This window comes from Cucumis melo, chromosome 12 (genome assembly GCF_025177605.1).
Source record: "Cucumis melo cultivar AY chromosome 12, USDA_Cmelo_AY_1.0, whole genome shotgun sequence".
Taxonomy (NCBI): domain Eukaryota; kingdom Viridiplantae; phylum Streptophyta; class Magnoliopsida; order Cucurbitales; family Cucurbitaceae; genus Cucumis; species Cucumis melo.
Genome location: NC_066868.1, coordinates 17,583,443 through 17,598,857, shown reverse-complemented (window position 1 = coordinate 17,598,857; position 15,415 = coordinate 17,583,443). Strand labels below are relative to the sequence as shown.

Genomic DNA, 15,415 nt, shown 5'->3' with positions numbered 1-15,415 from the left:
GTAGTGAAAGACATCTAATGTTGAACTTGCAACCTTGATTGCCTACTGTGCCTCCTTAATTGTATCGTTTTGGTAGTGGTCATTGTCTACTCGTATAGCATATAGTAGTTAGGCAAAGGAAGTCTAAGTCTTGTCTTGAGTCATGTGTAGCCTCGTCGCTAAAGATTCTAGAAAAATTGAATCCGTTAGAAAGCTAATATGGAAGAAGACTACTCCTCCGAAACCGTAGGATCGGTTCTTTTGAAGTCGAGCATCTCCATTCCATCACATAGAGTGATAAAATTCTTGCTTTAGATTCTAGAAAAACTGAATCTATTAGAAAGCTATAAAGTGGCTTGTAGTTTTTCTTTTTTAAAACTCGTATTATCAATTTTAAAAAGCTTGAGTTTATTTAACTATTTTGGTGTTGTATTACTTTTTCAAATCATGCTTTAGATTTAATGTTAAAAATAGTAATTCATTAGATTAGTCTTGCAAGCTAATTCTTGAGTGAGTTGTATTAAGATCTTTGATGAGCTTTAGGTTTGATCTAAATTAGCTTTCTTTGTGAGTATTTGCAATGATCCAAGATAGACTTCTAACTTTCAAATCATTCTGACTCTTCTCGGCTACGTTCCAGGGATCATTTACGTAGTCTACGCCATTGCGTTCGTGGATCATGACCAGTTCTTTGATGAGTACAGGTGTCCTCTCTATTCGTCGGCGTCGACGGATTAAAACAAGTTTGAATAATTTCTTGACTATGTGTTTTTCACTTATGGATCAATAATTTGTTGGTTCTTATGTAGTTTTTGTTTTTGGATATTGAATTCGGTTTCATCTTCTTAGATATTTGTATGGCTTTGTCTTTCTTGATTGGATTGGATTTTGTTGGAGGTATATGGTTATGAATTAAAAGTGGGCCATTTGATTATCAATACTTTTGTTATTGTAACATGAGATCCTTGTCTATACTTTCAATTCTATAATCAAAACCTATAATCTGATTAAGCGATGTAAGATATTCAATTTGAGTATCGTTTGTTATCTTCTTAGTGATTGTAAGAGTGAGAAGATAAATTTTGTTAGCAAAGTAATCAGGTAACATGATAAAAAGGAAAAAAGAAAAAGTAATTCAATTACGTCAGTGAATAAAGACCTATTATGATTAATACATCAAATCGGACAATGTAGGTGATGGTAGAAGTAAAAAAAAAAAAACAATTCTTTTTTCATTCGGGATCGATAAAAGAAAAAAAATGAAATTAAAATGTCTTTCAACCCTTAAACTGAATTCCTTAAAGCTCTAATTTTAATGAAAGTTGGTGCAAATGTAGTAAATTTTATTGATTGATCAATTATTATGAAATTCAATCGTAAATGTATTTTTAGATTACTTTTGATCATGTTTACTTAAATAATTAATTTTGTCAAATTTGATATTACTGTCACCTCTACCTACATCTCTAGAGTCAAGTGGATTGACTCTTAAATCACCAATTAGATTACTTTATTTTATTACAGATTTAGGTTTGGTCTCATTTGTTAGTACAAATGTAACACACAAGAAAACAATACAAAATCTAATTATAAATGAGGCCACTTTTTTTTTTTTTTAATTTTCATTATTTCATGCGGAAAACGTGACCTTAGTTCAACAATAACCATATTTTTCTTGTAAGAAAATATAATATGTTAAAACAATTTTAAAATAAAGTTACACAAAAAAATTATTTCCAATAATAGAGGTTCAACGCTTTCGTAAAAAAATATGCAATAATAATTTCTTACTTATATTTACAATGTCATTTTAAAAAAATTACTACATAAAAAAGATATATTCATAACTCAACCCACATAACATTCTTCCTAAATAAATTTTATCATAAATTCCTATCCACCTAACACTTCTCCCAAACACATCTTATATCTAACTCTTCTCCCAAACATATCTTATCATAAAATCGTTGTAATCCTTCCCATATAACCGTTTCCCCGAACACATTTTATTCATAACACTATCATAACTCTTCCTCCAAACATCTGTTATCATAAAACTACATTTCTAAACCAAACAAGGGTTATCATAACACTAACCCTTTCTTAATTCAAACCTTCCTCAAAGGTACACGGATGGATTGGACGGATAGTTTAAAAAAAGAAAAAGGAAAAGGAAAAGGAAAAATAGGAAACAAAAAACTTGATAGTTAATAATTTTTGTTGAAGTGAATCCCTAAGAAATGTGTAAACATAAAATGCAAGAAAAGCCAAAGAGAAGAAGAAAGAAGAAGAAAGAAGTGATTGTAAAAAACAAAATCCTCCACTAAATTACAACCAAAACAAATGAAGATGAAAAAACTAAGTGATTCCTTGCAACTGACATGAATCTCTATACTCTCTACTCTCTTAGACCTCTCCGTCCAAAATTCCCTTACTTATCGCCATTCTCCCTCTCCAACAAATTTTCACTTGCTCTTTCCCCATCTCCCATGGGAGCTAATCTCTGCACCATTAGACGTCCGGCGACCGCCGACGCCTCCGGTGACGGTAAGCTCCAAGTGCCCTAATCTAATTTCGCAAATTATGTCCACTGCGATTCTCTTTTCTTTTTTTTTTTTTTTTTTTTTTTTTTGAAAAATTAGGAAAATTAGGGCTCGGATTTGCAGGCTATGAAATCTGCGGGTGGAGAAGGCGACAGTGGTGGAGAAGGGAGAGGAACGAAGTGAAGAGAGAGTTAGAGGCGTCGATTGAGAAGAAGGAAACTAAAGAGTTCATGTCTCTTGAGGAGTTGCTGTTGGCTTCTCCAGGAGCGCCGTCGGAGCGAGGGGAGGGAAATGACGGAGAGTTTAATGTTTCAAGACATGGGGGATTCAAAAGAAAAGTTCATCCGGCGAGGATTCTGGAGCGGTCTTCGGTTTGTGATGAGAGATCGGGTTTTGTTGGTGAATCTGTTGCAAAGGATGAGTATTCTTCTCATAGCGGTTTTCCGATTTGTAGAAGAGAAAGTGGGAAGTTGAAGAAGAAAGTGAGTTTTAGGCTGCCGGAGGTGTCGGATGTTATTGTTATTCCGTCGCTGGAGGATGATGTGACAGCCGATGACCGGAATGTTGTTTCCTAGTTTAGTTTATAGTTTTGGGACACTCTAAAACTTTGTAGTTAACTTTAAAAATGTTACTTTACATATAATACAAAAACCAAAATATTTACCACTTTCATTTCAAATATATTGAATTCCTGCCTTTGGAATTCTCGAATATCTTCCTATTATTACTTCTCATTTCTCATTTTCTCACTTTTTGTAATTTCCCATTTTTTTTATTTTCTTTTTCTAAATTTCTTCTTCGTTCGTCATCTCTAATCTTCTTTTCTTTCTTTTTCTTTTTTCACTACACAATTGTATCAAAATCTAAACGATCAATCGTCTATTTTAGAGATTCAAATAATTGTTTACCAAGATCTAAACGATCATGCACTAATATCTAAACGATGTTTTAGACTATATTATACAGTCGTTTAAATATAGAAGTCTTTTTTCTTTTAGATTTTTACTTTTTTTTCAAATTTATTGTAAATAATTTTACGTATTGTTCTATTTTATTGGAAAAACCTCTTAAAAAATGGACTTTAAATAAAATTAAAACTTTTCAATAAGCAAAAACTATTTAGAAGAGGATTTTGGTTTAGAAAAAATAAACTATTTAAATTCATTGAAAAAAAATACTAAAAAGCAAAAATCCATAATCTTTTACTTTTAATTTAATTTTTTTTTTTGAAAAAATTCTATTAAAATAAACCAAACATTGGGTAAATGATTAGATTATTGATTGTAAAAATGGCTAATATCTTACTTTGTAATTTAGTTCCATTATTATGTTATAATAAAATTTGTTTTGTCATAGCGTTTTCTTTGATAATTTTCTTTTCTAGTTCTCATTGGAACTCCACAATGCATACTGATTACGACATATTAAAAAAGTAAAACCCAACTATACAATTCAACATCATATAGGTGAAATTTACATTATTTATAGAACAAGAAAAAGAAACATAAACAAAACATAGTCTTTTGCCATTTTGAGTCCAAACCAAACTAAACTTTAATTGAGGAATCTATTTTGAGAAATTAATGACCACAAACCACACCAAAACCTTTCAAGGGAAAATGACATTATTTGACCAAAAAGTACCATGATTATCATACTCCCCAAAGCTAGGAAGTTGAATCACATCATCCCCAATATTGAATCCCATATGATCTTCATCATTACCTCCTTGATTCACCATCTCCATAAACCACGACGGCTCATTTGTCGCCACATGTGACGACGATCGGTTTACTGTAAGTGATTCCATTCTCTTACCAATATCAGCCATTTTTTGATCAACTAGCCAACCAAGGTCATTCAAATCGATGACATTGAGATCTGGAGGTGGGGTTGCTCCAGCAACGAGACTTTGAAACATGAGTCGAGTGATCTCCTTCTCACGATTCTCCCTTTGTAGCTTCTTGAGTTGGTCAGCAGCTTTCGCGATACGATCACGAAGGAAGGTCTCTTGGTTGACCATCTTCTTGCATTGCTCCATCTCTGGTAGACTTTTGAACTTAGAGAGAACCTTTTGGAGGCCTAAAGTGGAGGGCCAAAGGTCAGGTTGTGAATTGGAGGGATTGAAGATTATGGCACATGCCTCAATCCCACATAGAGTGGTAAGCTCAGCCAGCTTCTTCAATAAACCCTTTTTCCTTTTCTTGAATGTGGCTTTTCTTGATGCATCATTTGTAATGTATGCAAGTTTCACCTTCTTTCTTGTCATGGCAAACTCCTTTGTGTTTTCTTCTTCTTCTCCACTTGGGAGTTGCTATTTATACTAAATTAAGCCTCCCCAAAAGTTTAGATAATAGCTAAAATGTCTATTAATCCGATCTTTCAAATGTCTTATTTTACATTTATGTTTCAAGCACATTTATGACGTTAAGACCATTGGACTCTAATCTCTAACCTTTTCGTATAGGATATAATGTCGATTAGTTTTAGTAGTTTGAAAGTTAACAAAAAAAAAAAAAAACATTTGAGAACTCCTTTAAGTTCGGGATTTTGGATATCATATTATAAAAAGAAAGAAATTAATAAACATATACTTGCCAAACTTAGACAAAATTTAACGGATTAACCTAGGCTAAATTATATTAAAAACAATTAATTACCTTTAACTTTATCATTTATTTAAAATTTATCTTTATTATTCGAAGAGTTAAAAGATATTATCCTTGATTTTCTTTAACATTTCAAATTTACTATAAAATAGAAATCAATTAGAATGTTGGACAAGAATGGCTACGTATTAAACACATGAACAATCACATCATTTTAAGTCAACGCTATAAATTCCGCTCTAGATCTCAATTTAAAAATGTTAATTGTCTACTCGATCAAATATATTATTGCAACTTTGTACAAAAGTCATTGGACAAATTAAAACCCTAAAACTTTGTCATTTAAAAGAAATAACTTCTTTCATAATTCTTCAGCAAAAATTACTCATTTAAAATCTCAAACAAGCGAAAAAAAAAAAGCCTTTAATAATTACGAAATTATACTCATTAATGTATTTTAATTATTTACGCATAAAATTGATTATACAAATAAGAATAACTTGCCAAATGTAGACAAATAACTTCTTTCTCATCTAGTAATTTTGAAATTTATGTTTACTTTTTTTCTGAATTCTGTGTATTGTATTTTTCATATTTTTAAAAAAACGCTTTTAAGTTTATGATTTTTTTTTTAATTTTCAAATTTTAAAATTTGACTTGACTGTTTTAAAAGTGAAAAAAGAATAGCAAAATTTAAAGAAAAAAAATCATAGGTAAAACTGGTGTTTATAAGTTTGATTAATGTAGTGTATACACTTTTTTTAGAATTAAGATGCACTTATTTTAAGTTATAATTATTAATTTTATTAAAATATTTGATACCACATGTATTTTTTAATGTTCAATATTTGATTTAATAATTAAAATAAATATAACTCTCAAATTGAGAGAAAGAAATTATTCAATTGAATAAACTAAAGGATATACACAAAATGATATCTTGGAAAGATGGTATTTTATAGTAATAATATTATTAAAATGGTATATATTAGGAAAAGTTTGGTTTTCATTTGACAACTTATCATCACTTAATTAATTATAATTATTTGGTAGGTATACATATAAAACATGAAATCTCATCACTTTTGGTTGTATTTTACTCCCCATATTAATTATGAATTATAGATTTTTGGCAATGACACAAGACATACAATTTTTTGGGGTTTGATAGTATATTTACTCATAATTAATTACTTGATTAAATTAATCACTCTGCAAGATGTGATGTTACAAAGATTTAATATTACTGAGATTGCTTAATATGAAAAGATTTTTCACACTCTTAATTACCTTTTATCATGAGCAAATCAAAGAGTATTATTATACTTTATGTAACTCGATCTCTCTTGAAGAAACAAATATGGTCATAAAGGAAAATGAGATATTTTAGCTATTGAAATGTGTTTGGCAATACGTAGGATATGTTATATTCAACCAATGTAACTATTAAGATATACTTACTTCTACTTTTATATCTCATAAAATTTGCAAATATGTCAAATTGATTCGTTAAAAATAGACTCATTTACGATGTTTTAAGATTTTTCAAAAACCACAAAATCCTTAATCCCAGTCCAATTAAATTACACAGATGACCACAATTCCACTCATACTTAAAAGTATGGATGATTGTATCTAATTGTCATTTAATTACCATATATTACTGTCTATAATTGTTTATTACTCTATATATCAAGTCTATTAATGCAGTGAAAAAAGTGTTTAACTTTCTATCACTAATAGGCAGTGATGAACTTCTGTAACTAGAAGAAAGTTGTACATTTTTATTATTGATAATCAATGATAGTTTTCTGTCAATTTCTATCGATAATAGACCATTTATAGATATTGATAGACTTTTGCCATTTTCTATAAGTGATAGAAAGTTATAAACCTGTAGCGCTATTGATAAAATTTTACGATATTCTACTTTATTTAAGTTTCCTTCGATATTTTAAATCCTTATATATCATCATAACATGGTATTGGAGATCACTTTTTGTTGTTTGGAAAAAAACCTTACAAAGAGTGACAATGATATTTGTTTTTTATTGATAGATAACGATAGACTATAGATGATGATAATAGTCTATCAGTGTTAATGATAGAACATTATCACTGTATATTCGTAATAAAATATTATTACTACTGTCTTCTAGTGACAGACAATTATAGAACACTATCATTGTATTTCAAAATTTCCTTTATTTTTTGAATTCTCTATTTTGTTTTCCTTTTGGCTTTTATCTTTTATCTTTTTTCATATGTTTTGTGTGTCTCATTTTCTTATGTGTTGATTAGTGTGAATTAATGTATGGATTATTACTTATTTAGAAAACTATGGTGTGAGTTAGGTTTGAAGCTCATGTCTGTGGATCGTTCTTTTGCTGAGAATCGCCACTACTCTGTCCTCCTGGAAAGCCCTTTTTTAATGGATTGATTGAGCACATAATTTTTTTTCTCTTCGTTGCAATGATCAGGGAGAAGGAAAAAATGTTGCAGCAACTGGTAGGAAGATCATCAAAGCCACAAAGGCAGTAGAATTTGATGTAGAAACCATCAGTGGTGAGTTTGCAATTGATGTTGGCAGGCAATTGTTTGAATTGAATCAATGCTTGATAGAAGTTGATAATGGAAAGATATGTGTGGGCGATGGATGGTTAGTTTTCTCTTTCCGAGAACATCATTCATGCAAGCTAAGTGACTCGGTGGAAGTGCAAGGAAGGAAGTGACGCGTAAACATTTTTGGGTTTGCATTGTCATGGCCGACTGTTCCCTACCCAAAAGAATGTTGGGAGTTATGTAGACTCGCCTCTGCTGATGACATACTTTGGAAATTGAATGGTCGGACGGTCCACCAAGCAGCCAAACTGGTGGAGGAAAAGGAAGTAGTCCTCGTTGTGGAGGTGATATCGGAGATTATTAAAAGCGTCAAGAAAAGAATCGTTGCAAAGAGGTATAAAATTTTGCTGTAAATTGTAAGTAGTTTGATTAATTTTGCTATATTAAAAATTCCAAAGAAAAATTATTTGGTTACATCCATTAAAGTAAGAAGGAACATAGAAAATGGGAGAAGTTGTACACGCAACTTGACCTTGACACTCTCTTGTAGTGTTACATGAGATGTTTAACCAAACAATTGTTGGGAGAGAACCCAAGTTTTAGTTGCATTAAGTTATTATGTTTGTTTTTTTTTTTTTTCTTTTGGAGTTCAACTCTCATGGTGTTTGGTGTAATATTTTTGTTCTCTGTTTTCTTACAAAATGACTCACATAAAGCATGAGATTGGAGGCTTCACACCACGTGGACCACGTAGGTCAGTTTTAATTGATTATAGAGGGAGCAGGGACAATGCGATATATGATCACCTACAAGTTCCTACTACCTAGTAATAAACTACGCTTTTACTAATTAAATCAATTAGGTTGTCACCTTCAAAGGAAAATCTCTATCACTTGTTCAATTCTATATTACTAAATTGAGCGGAAAAAAAAAAGGTACTATGTCCAAAAGTGAGACAAATTATGAAAGAAGAAAAGGTAGTTTTCGACTATGATTACTCGTAAATTATCAAAAATGGCACACTTAGAGTTTTCGTTTTATAAAACTACCACCCTTTTTAAAAACTTGTTCAAATAGTTTTTCTCGGTTAATCTTGGAAAAGATTGATCATCAAGATTTACGATGCATTTTGATTATCTATGGAAAAAAATGTTTTTTTTTTTCAAGAATATGTTTTCTTTTAAACACTTTCTTTAAAATAAGTTAGACGAGTGAACTCCATCAATAACATCAACCCACACATGTTTTACCTTAGAAGAAATCTAATTGGAATGGAAATTGGAAGGAACAATCATCTTTTTTCAAGTATCTAAACAGGAAAGATCAAAGATTTGAACAATCAAATCGGGAGACCACCTTACTAATAAACAAGCCAATGAAATCAAAACACCACTTGATGATGAATAAATGTTTTCAAGAATCGAAGTGAAGAAAGTTACAATTACACTTACAAATGACATTATGAAGCCTTGACTAATGCAGATCTCAACTAGATTCCAAACTACAAGATGAATGTATGATTTTATAGAAGCAGATGAAAGAACCTCAAACAAAGACTTTATTAATCACGAACTCAAAAATTGCCATGGGAAACCCAAGTAGGTTTATCCAAAACACAGAGAATAGTTGAATAGAGAAGGAACGGAGTCGGGATGTCATTCCCGGTCCCCCGCTCATCCCCTCAAATTTTCCATAGGGACTGGACAGGGATTTCCCGAGGAACTTGCAGGGATCTAATAAACCCCCAAACTTGAAATTTAAACGTAATAGGAGTCCTTTTAAATGTAATAAAAAAAATACAAAATATTTACCCGAATGACAAAATACCACTATAGACCAACAATGTTTTACACACAATTTTGTTGTACGTAAAATTTTGCCAACTTTCTTATTTATTATATAACAATTTTTTATAATACTCGTGACTATCAAGGTTAAACCAACCCATGATGGTTAATACTTATATATTAATAAGGAAAAGTTTTGGAGGCTTCTAGAATGCACCAATCTCACATGCTCATCTCTCCACCACACGAAAATAATCTTTTAACAAAATTAAAAATCACTTTTAAAAGATTATTTTTGGGTGAAGGAGAGATGTGGCTAACAAGGGAGGGGGGAGGGGCTTGGGGATGAGGCGTCTCAGGCTTCGTTTAACTCACGGAGAATCTTCTTTTCCCTTACTCCCTTTGTCATTCCCTACCTAGTTACAGGATACTAGGAAGTTGGGCTAAAGGGATCGGAGACGGAAAGGGCTTGACCCCCGGAGGACCACAAATCAGAGATTAGGAGCGGATTATACCAGGAAGTTGGTTGAACCTTAATAGGTCTGGTCATATAGTATGCTACAGGGTCCACCTTAAACTAAAAGAAAAATGTTCTATTTCTTATGCCTAACCTTGGGTAAGTCGTATAGGTTGAAGAAGGGCATTAGAAAATTGGTTAGACCTCAAACAGGTATGGCTCGATAGGCTCAACACCCCCAAATTCCGAGACAAGTCTTGCGACAAGGACCATGGCGATTGAAGCGGAGATTGTACTCCCATATTGGTTTCTCAAAAGATTAGCCTAAAACACATTTAACCATGAAGCCCACTTTGTGGGTAAATTTTGGTCCGACACAATATAACAAAAAAATCAAGAAAAGATAAAAAGATAAGATTTAATCTAGCTAGATATTAGGAAAAAATTGATATCCTAACCCTAGGAGTTGAAGTTAAACTCTAGGTCAAGTTCCCAATGAATGGACACAATTATGGCTTCATATGACAGTTTCTTAAACTTCAAATCTACGGTTGTTATCAAGGCAAAGATCACAGGTACTTTTTCTTTTATGTCAAGAATTTGACATCAACACATACAAACACGAGCAGAACAAAATTAAACAGTAAAAGTCAGTTTTATAAAAACCAAGAGATATAAGATATTAATTTTAGAAAAGAAAAGCAAACGATAGCTGTGACATTATAATGTCAGAAATCAGAATAAGTATTTTCCCAACAAAAGCTAAGATACAACCTCCTTAAATGTAGTATCTACCCCAAGAAAGATGGCATGTACAGTTAACCATTTCTCAAAAGTGTACATGGATTTTAGCAATCTTAATTTCCAGACTATAAGTCAAAAAATAACCCGACCAAGTCCATGTAAACTTTGAAAAATCTATAGCGGGGGGGGGGGGGGGGGGTTTATTTGACCGAACAAAGTCTTTGAAAATCTTGTCCCATATACACTTCTTTATTTATTTACAAACCGGAAATAGTAACCATTAACAATATGCAACAAGAGCCCAAATCATAAAATAACTATCAATTCCACAAACTACACATGTTAGCTTCTTGATACAGTGTAACCACCTATACAAGATGTGAAAGTATATAAAGTTGTTTCATTCAACCTAAAAACTCAGAGGAGATGTGAGAATCTCTTTCAACTGCCGTCAGCGTGCATCGAGATGTAGTCATCCACCATATTTATACCTTTCCTACCTCAAAATGATGGGTAAATGTGTAATATAATATAGCACCCCATCATCAACTCTCAGTTCTAACCATGAAGGAACTCGTAAAATTGAACTTTGTGATAGAAACTAAGGCCCCATGGTTAAAAGAATTTCCTTTTTTGTTTTTCCTTTTTCAAGAAGTAAAACTTTGTGAGGCTAAGTTTGTAAACTCTGTTTCAAATTTTTGAGGGGGAAAAAAGAAAAGAAGTACCGACTTCCACTCCCGCAGTTGCTCATCTCTTTTTGCCTATAACACCAGTTTGAACCCTTCTGACAAGAAATCGTCCCTGAAAGAAACAAATTGAATTCATGCTTCACATCATCTTTCCATAAAATTTATCACAAGAAACTAATTGAACATGCACAGAGAAACATGTCTACAACAATAAAGAACATCAAGAGGCAAATTGAAGTGCATATCTGTAAAATGTAAAAACATAAATGCTTTCAAACAAAGGATATGATAATAACCTCTCCTCTTCGACGATCTTTACAGGGGTTCCCCTATAAGCATCAACTGAAATAAGGCTTTCCACTAATGTTTCAGCATCAAAGCTATGAGGCAGCCCATCAATCACGGCATCATGAACTGTCTGAGTATCAAGATCATACCAGATAAGCTTTCTACGATTGTGAAGTAGAAGAACTTTACAGCCAGTCTTAGAATAAGTCAACGGTTTCACAGACTTAATGGAACCAACAAAATCAACTTGAGAAACAGTCAGTAATTTCATCCATGATTCCTGAACTCCATACTCCTTCATCACCCAAACCTCAAAGCGAACTCGATCATAATTTGCAAGCAAACAGAGACATCCACCGAAAACATCCACATGAATTTCACATTTGAAATCAGTAAGCTCTGGCAATGGAATATCTTCGAATCTATCGGTTCCAAGATCAAAAGCCACCACTAAGTCAGCTAACTCCATGCCCAGATTCTCAGACACAACCCAATGTAAAGCATTATTGACAAAAACCCCCATTTTCGAGCTACGCAGAATGTAGCGCATACTTTCAATCGGCATCCAACAAAATTTTCTCATACTAAAAACCTTAACATGTGAATCAAAATCCATAGGGTCTTCCAATCCTATAAATTGCGAAATTTTCAAGAGTTTAAAGTCATCGTGAACAGAATCAAACCCGAATCCGTAAGACTCAATGGAAAAACGAAGAACACCATCACGGCGACGGTCCGGAGGTAGAGATGGCAATATACGGTGCTTCCTCGTAGACGGATTCCAGAGGGCGATGTCTTCAGCAACATTACAGATGCACAAAATGCCATTACAAGAGCCCCAAATATTAATTCGACTGCCGTAACACATCAGAGGATGAATAAGCTCGACGGCAGGGTCAAATAGATCGAGATTGACAGTGAAGAGATCAGAATTCTTACGGATAATGAGATGGAAATGAGTTTGAGACTCGATGGATTTCTTCAAATGAAGATTGACGAAATTAGAGCAATCGATGAGGCACTTCCATATCTTTGAGACTCTCCTGAAGCGTAAGATAGCTTTCGTCGGTAATCGACAGATGATATCGGAGATAAGGTCGAGAGGTACGTCTGCCATGGGAGAAGAGAACATGTTTTCAGTCCATGGATTAGGGTTCTCTTGAATGGTTGTGTAGACCAGGTCGCTACCGTTTTTTCTGATTGCAGTAGATGTTGTCATATTTACCAAACTCCGCAGTGCGAATCTTGTGGGTTCCATCCTTTTTTTTTCATTACATCCAAAATATCTACCCTATCTTCTCATCTTAAGACCTAAAACATTCTAATCATTCAACTAAACATAAGAATCCAATACTTCAACTCTCCATTAATGTAATTAAAACAAAAATAAACATATAACCATCATCTAAAATTTCTTATTTCTACATCGTCAAAATATCCATATATGATCAACTAATTAATAAAGATATCGGAAGGTCAAAGTGAGCTGTAGTACTGAAGGAATCAAATTTCTTAACGGAAACATGTGAAAGTGTGTGCCAATAAATTTCGTTTTGGTGAACTTAGATAACGACAAAGAAGTAAAATACAAGATAAACATTATATCTAAAGCATTCTTTCTATAAAAGGGATTAATAGCTAAACCCGGTTTAGGTTTACAAGTTTTATGGTTTGTTAACTCATGAGTTTTTCTCATTGTATTTATTTAGGGTCGTGTACATGAGATTGAGCTGACAAACAAGGAACATGTATATATGGGTCGGAATTTGGAAATTTAGTTAAAGGTTACGAGGATAATCCACTTGCTCTTGTCGTTCTTTACTCTTTACTCTTGCTCGAAGACTTGTTGTTTCCTTTTCATGCAACGAGCACCTTGTTCCACCTACATCTCCCTCAATCTCAATGTATGGCAAGAACACCAACAAAACACCACCATCTTTTTTATATCTTTTTTACAATAAAATTTTATTTAGTTTCTTTTAAAAAGAAATATTTTTCAAACGTATATTCATCCAATTTTTTAGGAGGCATTTGGCGTGGTTCGAATCAAATTCTTAGGAATTAAATATATGTGGCCTTACTTGATGGGGGCTCTGATGTCGAGGAATTACAAATGCTTGTGTTTGGTGTGTAAGATTTGGAAATCTAAGTTTCGTAAGTTTGTGTTTAGGGTTCTGGTTTTGAATTTATGAGTTTTTAATTTTTTTTTTTAATTGTATACCCTAAATTTATCAAGTATCGATTTTTTAATTGAATTTTTCTCATATTCTGTACCCCTAATTCAATTTCTTGACTCTATTAGATTTCAAAACAATAATGTAAAAACGAGAAATTTTAACATTCAATAACAATAATTTTGATTACAGTTGCATTAACATGAACGGTCTAATTAGAAATATTATAAACCATTCACGAAATATAGTCACGTAATTTGATGGGGTTCACAAAAGTTACGTTCAAAATTAAAAAGGGTTTAATAGGTTTCAAAATAAACATAACCAAAAGGGTCAAGCAAAAGCAAATGTGTAGAATTACTTTTAGCCATTGTTATGTTTGTCTTCATATGATACACATGCAATATATTTTAAACCACACTTTTATCAAAAGGGTTTAAATAAAAATGAGTTTTCTTAAAAAAAATATATATTTTTTTTTATGTCAATGCAAATAAGTCTTCCAGTTAAATTTACCAACAAAAAAATGAATAATGTTGTTAAACTAAAAATAAACTATGGTATATGCGATATATAATTACAATTTTTACTATATTACCAACATATTGATATTTGACTTATACTTGAGATCACAATAGATTGGTCATCAATTTTCACCCCAAAAAAAAATCTCCTAAAACGAAGAAAAAATTAATTTTAAACAAAGAAGAGAAAAGAGATAAATAAAAAGGATAATCTAATAATAATAATTATTAAAAAAAACTCTAAAAGAAAAAAAAAACAGAAGAATGAGAAAAGGTTTTTCAAAAATTCTTTTTTATTAATTTTTCAAGGTTGGCAGCAACCGTCGAAGTTGCTGTTCAAAAGTTTGCTGGCGGAGTTATAAAAAATGACACTCAGTGGTTGGCTGACAATGGTCACTAGAGCAATGTCTGAAGTTGGCCAGCGAATTTTCTAGATTGAATTAGAAAATAAATAAATAAATAAACGTAATCCATGTGCTTGAGTAGTGTTTTCTATCCAAACCCCATGGAAAAGAGTATAAGAAGCCTTGGTGAAGATGATCATCGATCAATGGGGAAGACGGTTAACGGTCACCAATGATTAAGACAATTGGTTGGTTGCTAACCATCATGAAAATCGTTCGCCAAGGGTCATGATTATTGGTCATTGACCATCACTACAATCGTTTGTTAATAGGCACAACAATCGATCATTAACGATGCCAACGATCAAGATGCTCACTCGATGACAATGACGTCCAAAGTTGTAGGCCACTAACAATCATGATGATTGGTCACCAATGATTAAGACGATCGATAAATGACGGTCAAGACGATTTAGAGGTGAACGATTAAGATGATTTGGAGACGACAACCAAGATAATCTAGAGCTAACACAATCAACGTTTTGTTGCCAATAATGGTCATCAATGATCACTAATAAAAGTTTGAAGTGATTTTTTTTCTAAAACATATGACATTCAATGAAAAAAAAACATATTCCAAACCCATGGATTTGGTTTCTTAATCCCAAGAACTATATTCCAAGTGTCTAATCATGAGTTTGACTTCAAATGTCAA

General features: G+C 32.4%; 3 protein-coding genes across 5 annotated transcripts; 1 reads left to right on the top strand and 2 right to left on the bottom strand.

The window, feature by feature from the left end:
- The first annotated feature begins 2,229 nt into the window (after positions 1-2,229).
- LOC103498217 (uncharacterized) lies at positions 2,230-3,246 on the top strand. 3 transcript variants are annotated; one of them, XM_008460737.3, is made up of 2 exons: positions 2,230-2,526; positions 2,646-3,246. In XM_008460737.3, exons 1-2 carry the CDS (start codon positions 2,361-2,363, stop codon positions 3,095-3,097), a joined length of 618 nt encoding a protein of 205 aa, XP_008458959.2. In that variant the 5' UTR covers positions 2,230-2,360; the 3' UTR covers positions 3,098-3,246. The 3 variants fall into 3 exon arrangements, with proteins under 3 accessions (XP_008458959.2, XP_008458958.2, XP_016902355.2); XM_008460736.3 differs by having other exon boundaries at positions 2,631-3,246; XM_017046866.2 differs by having other exon boundaries at positions 2,622-3,246.
- An 885-nt stretch (positions 3,247-4,131) lies between these two features.
- Positions 4,132-4,791, bottom strand: LOC103498216 (agamous-like MADS-box protein AGL80). Its single transcript, XM_008460734.2, has one exon. It carries the CDS (start codon positions 4,789-4,791, stop codon positions 4,132-4,134), a length of 660 nt encoding a protein of 219 aa, XP_008458956.1.
- A 6,110-nt stretch (positions 4,792-10,901) lies between these two features.
- Positions 10,902-12,933, bottom strand: LOC103498215 (F-box protein CPR1-like). Its single transcript, XM_008460733.3, has 2 exons — positions 11,667-12,933; positions 10,902-11,482 (listed from the first exon to the last, which is right to left on the bottom strand). The coding sequence occupies exons 1-2, from the start codon at positions 12,914-12,916 to the stop codon at positions 11,443-11,445; spliced, it is 1,290 nt and encodes a 429-aa protein (XP_008458955.2). The 5' UTR covers positions 12,917-12,933; the 3' UTR covers positions 10,902-11,442.
- Between the last annotated feature and the right edge of the window lie 2,482 nt (positions 12,934-15,415).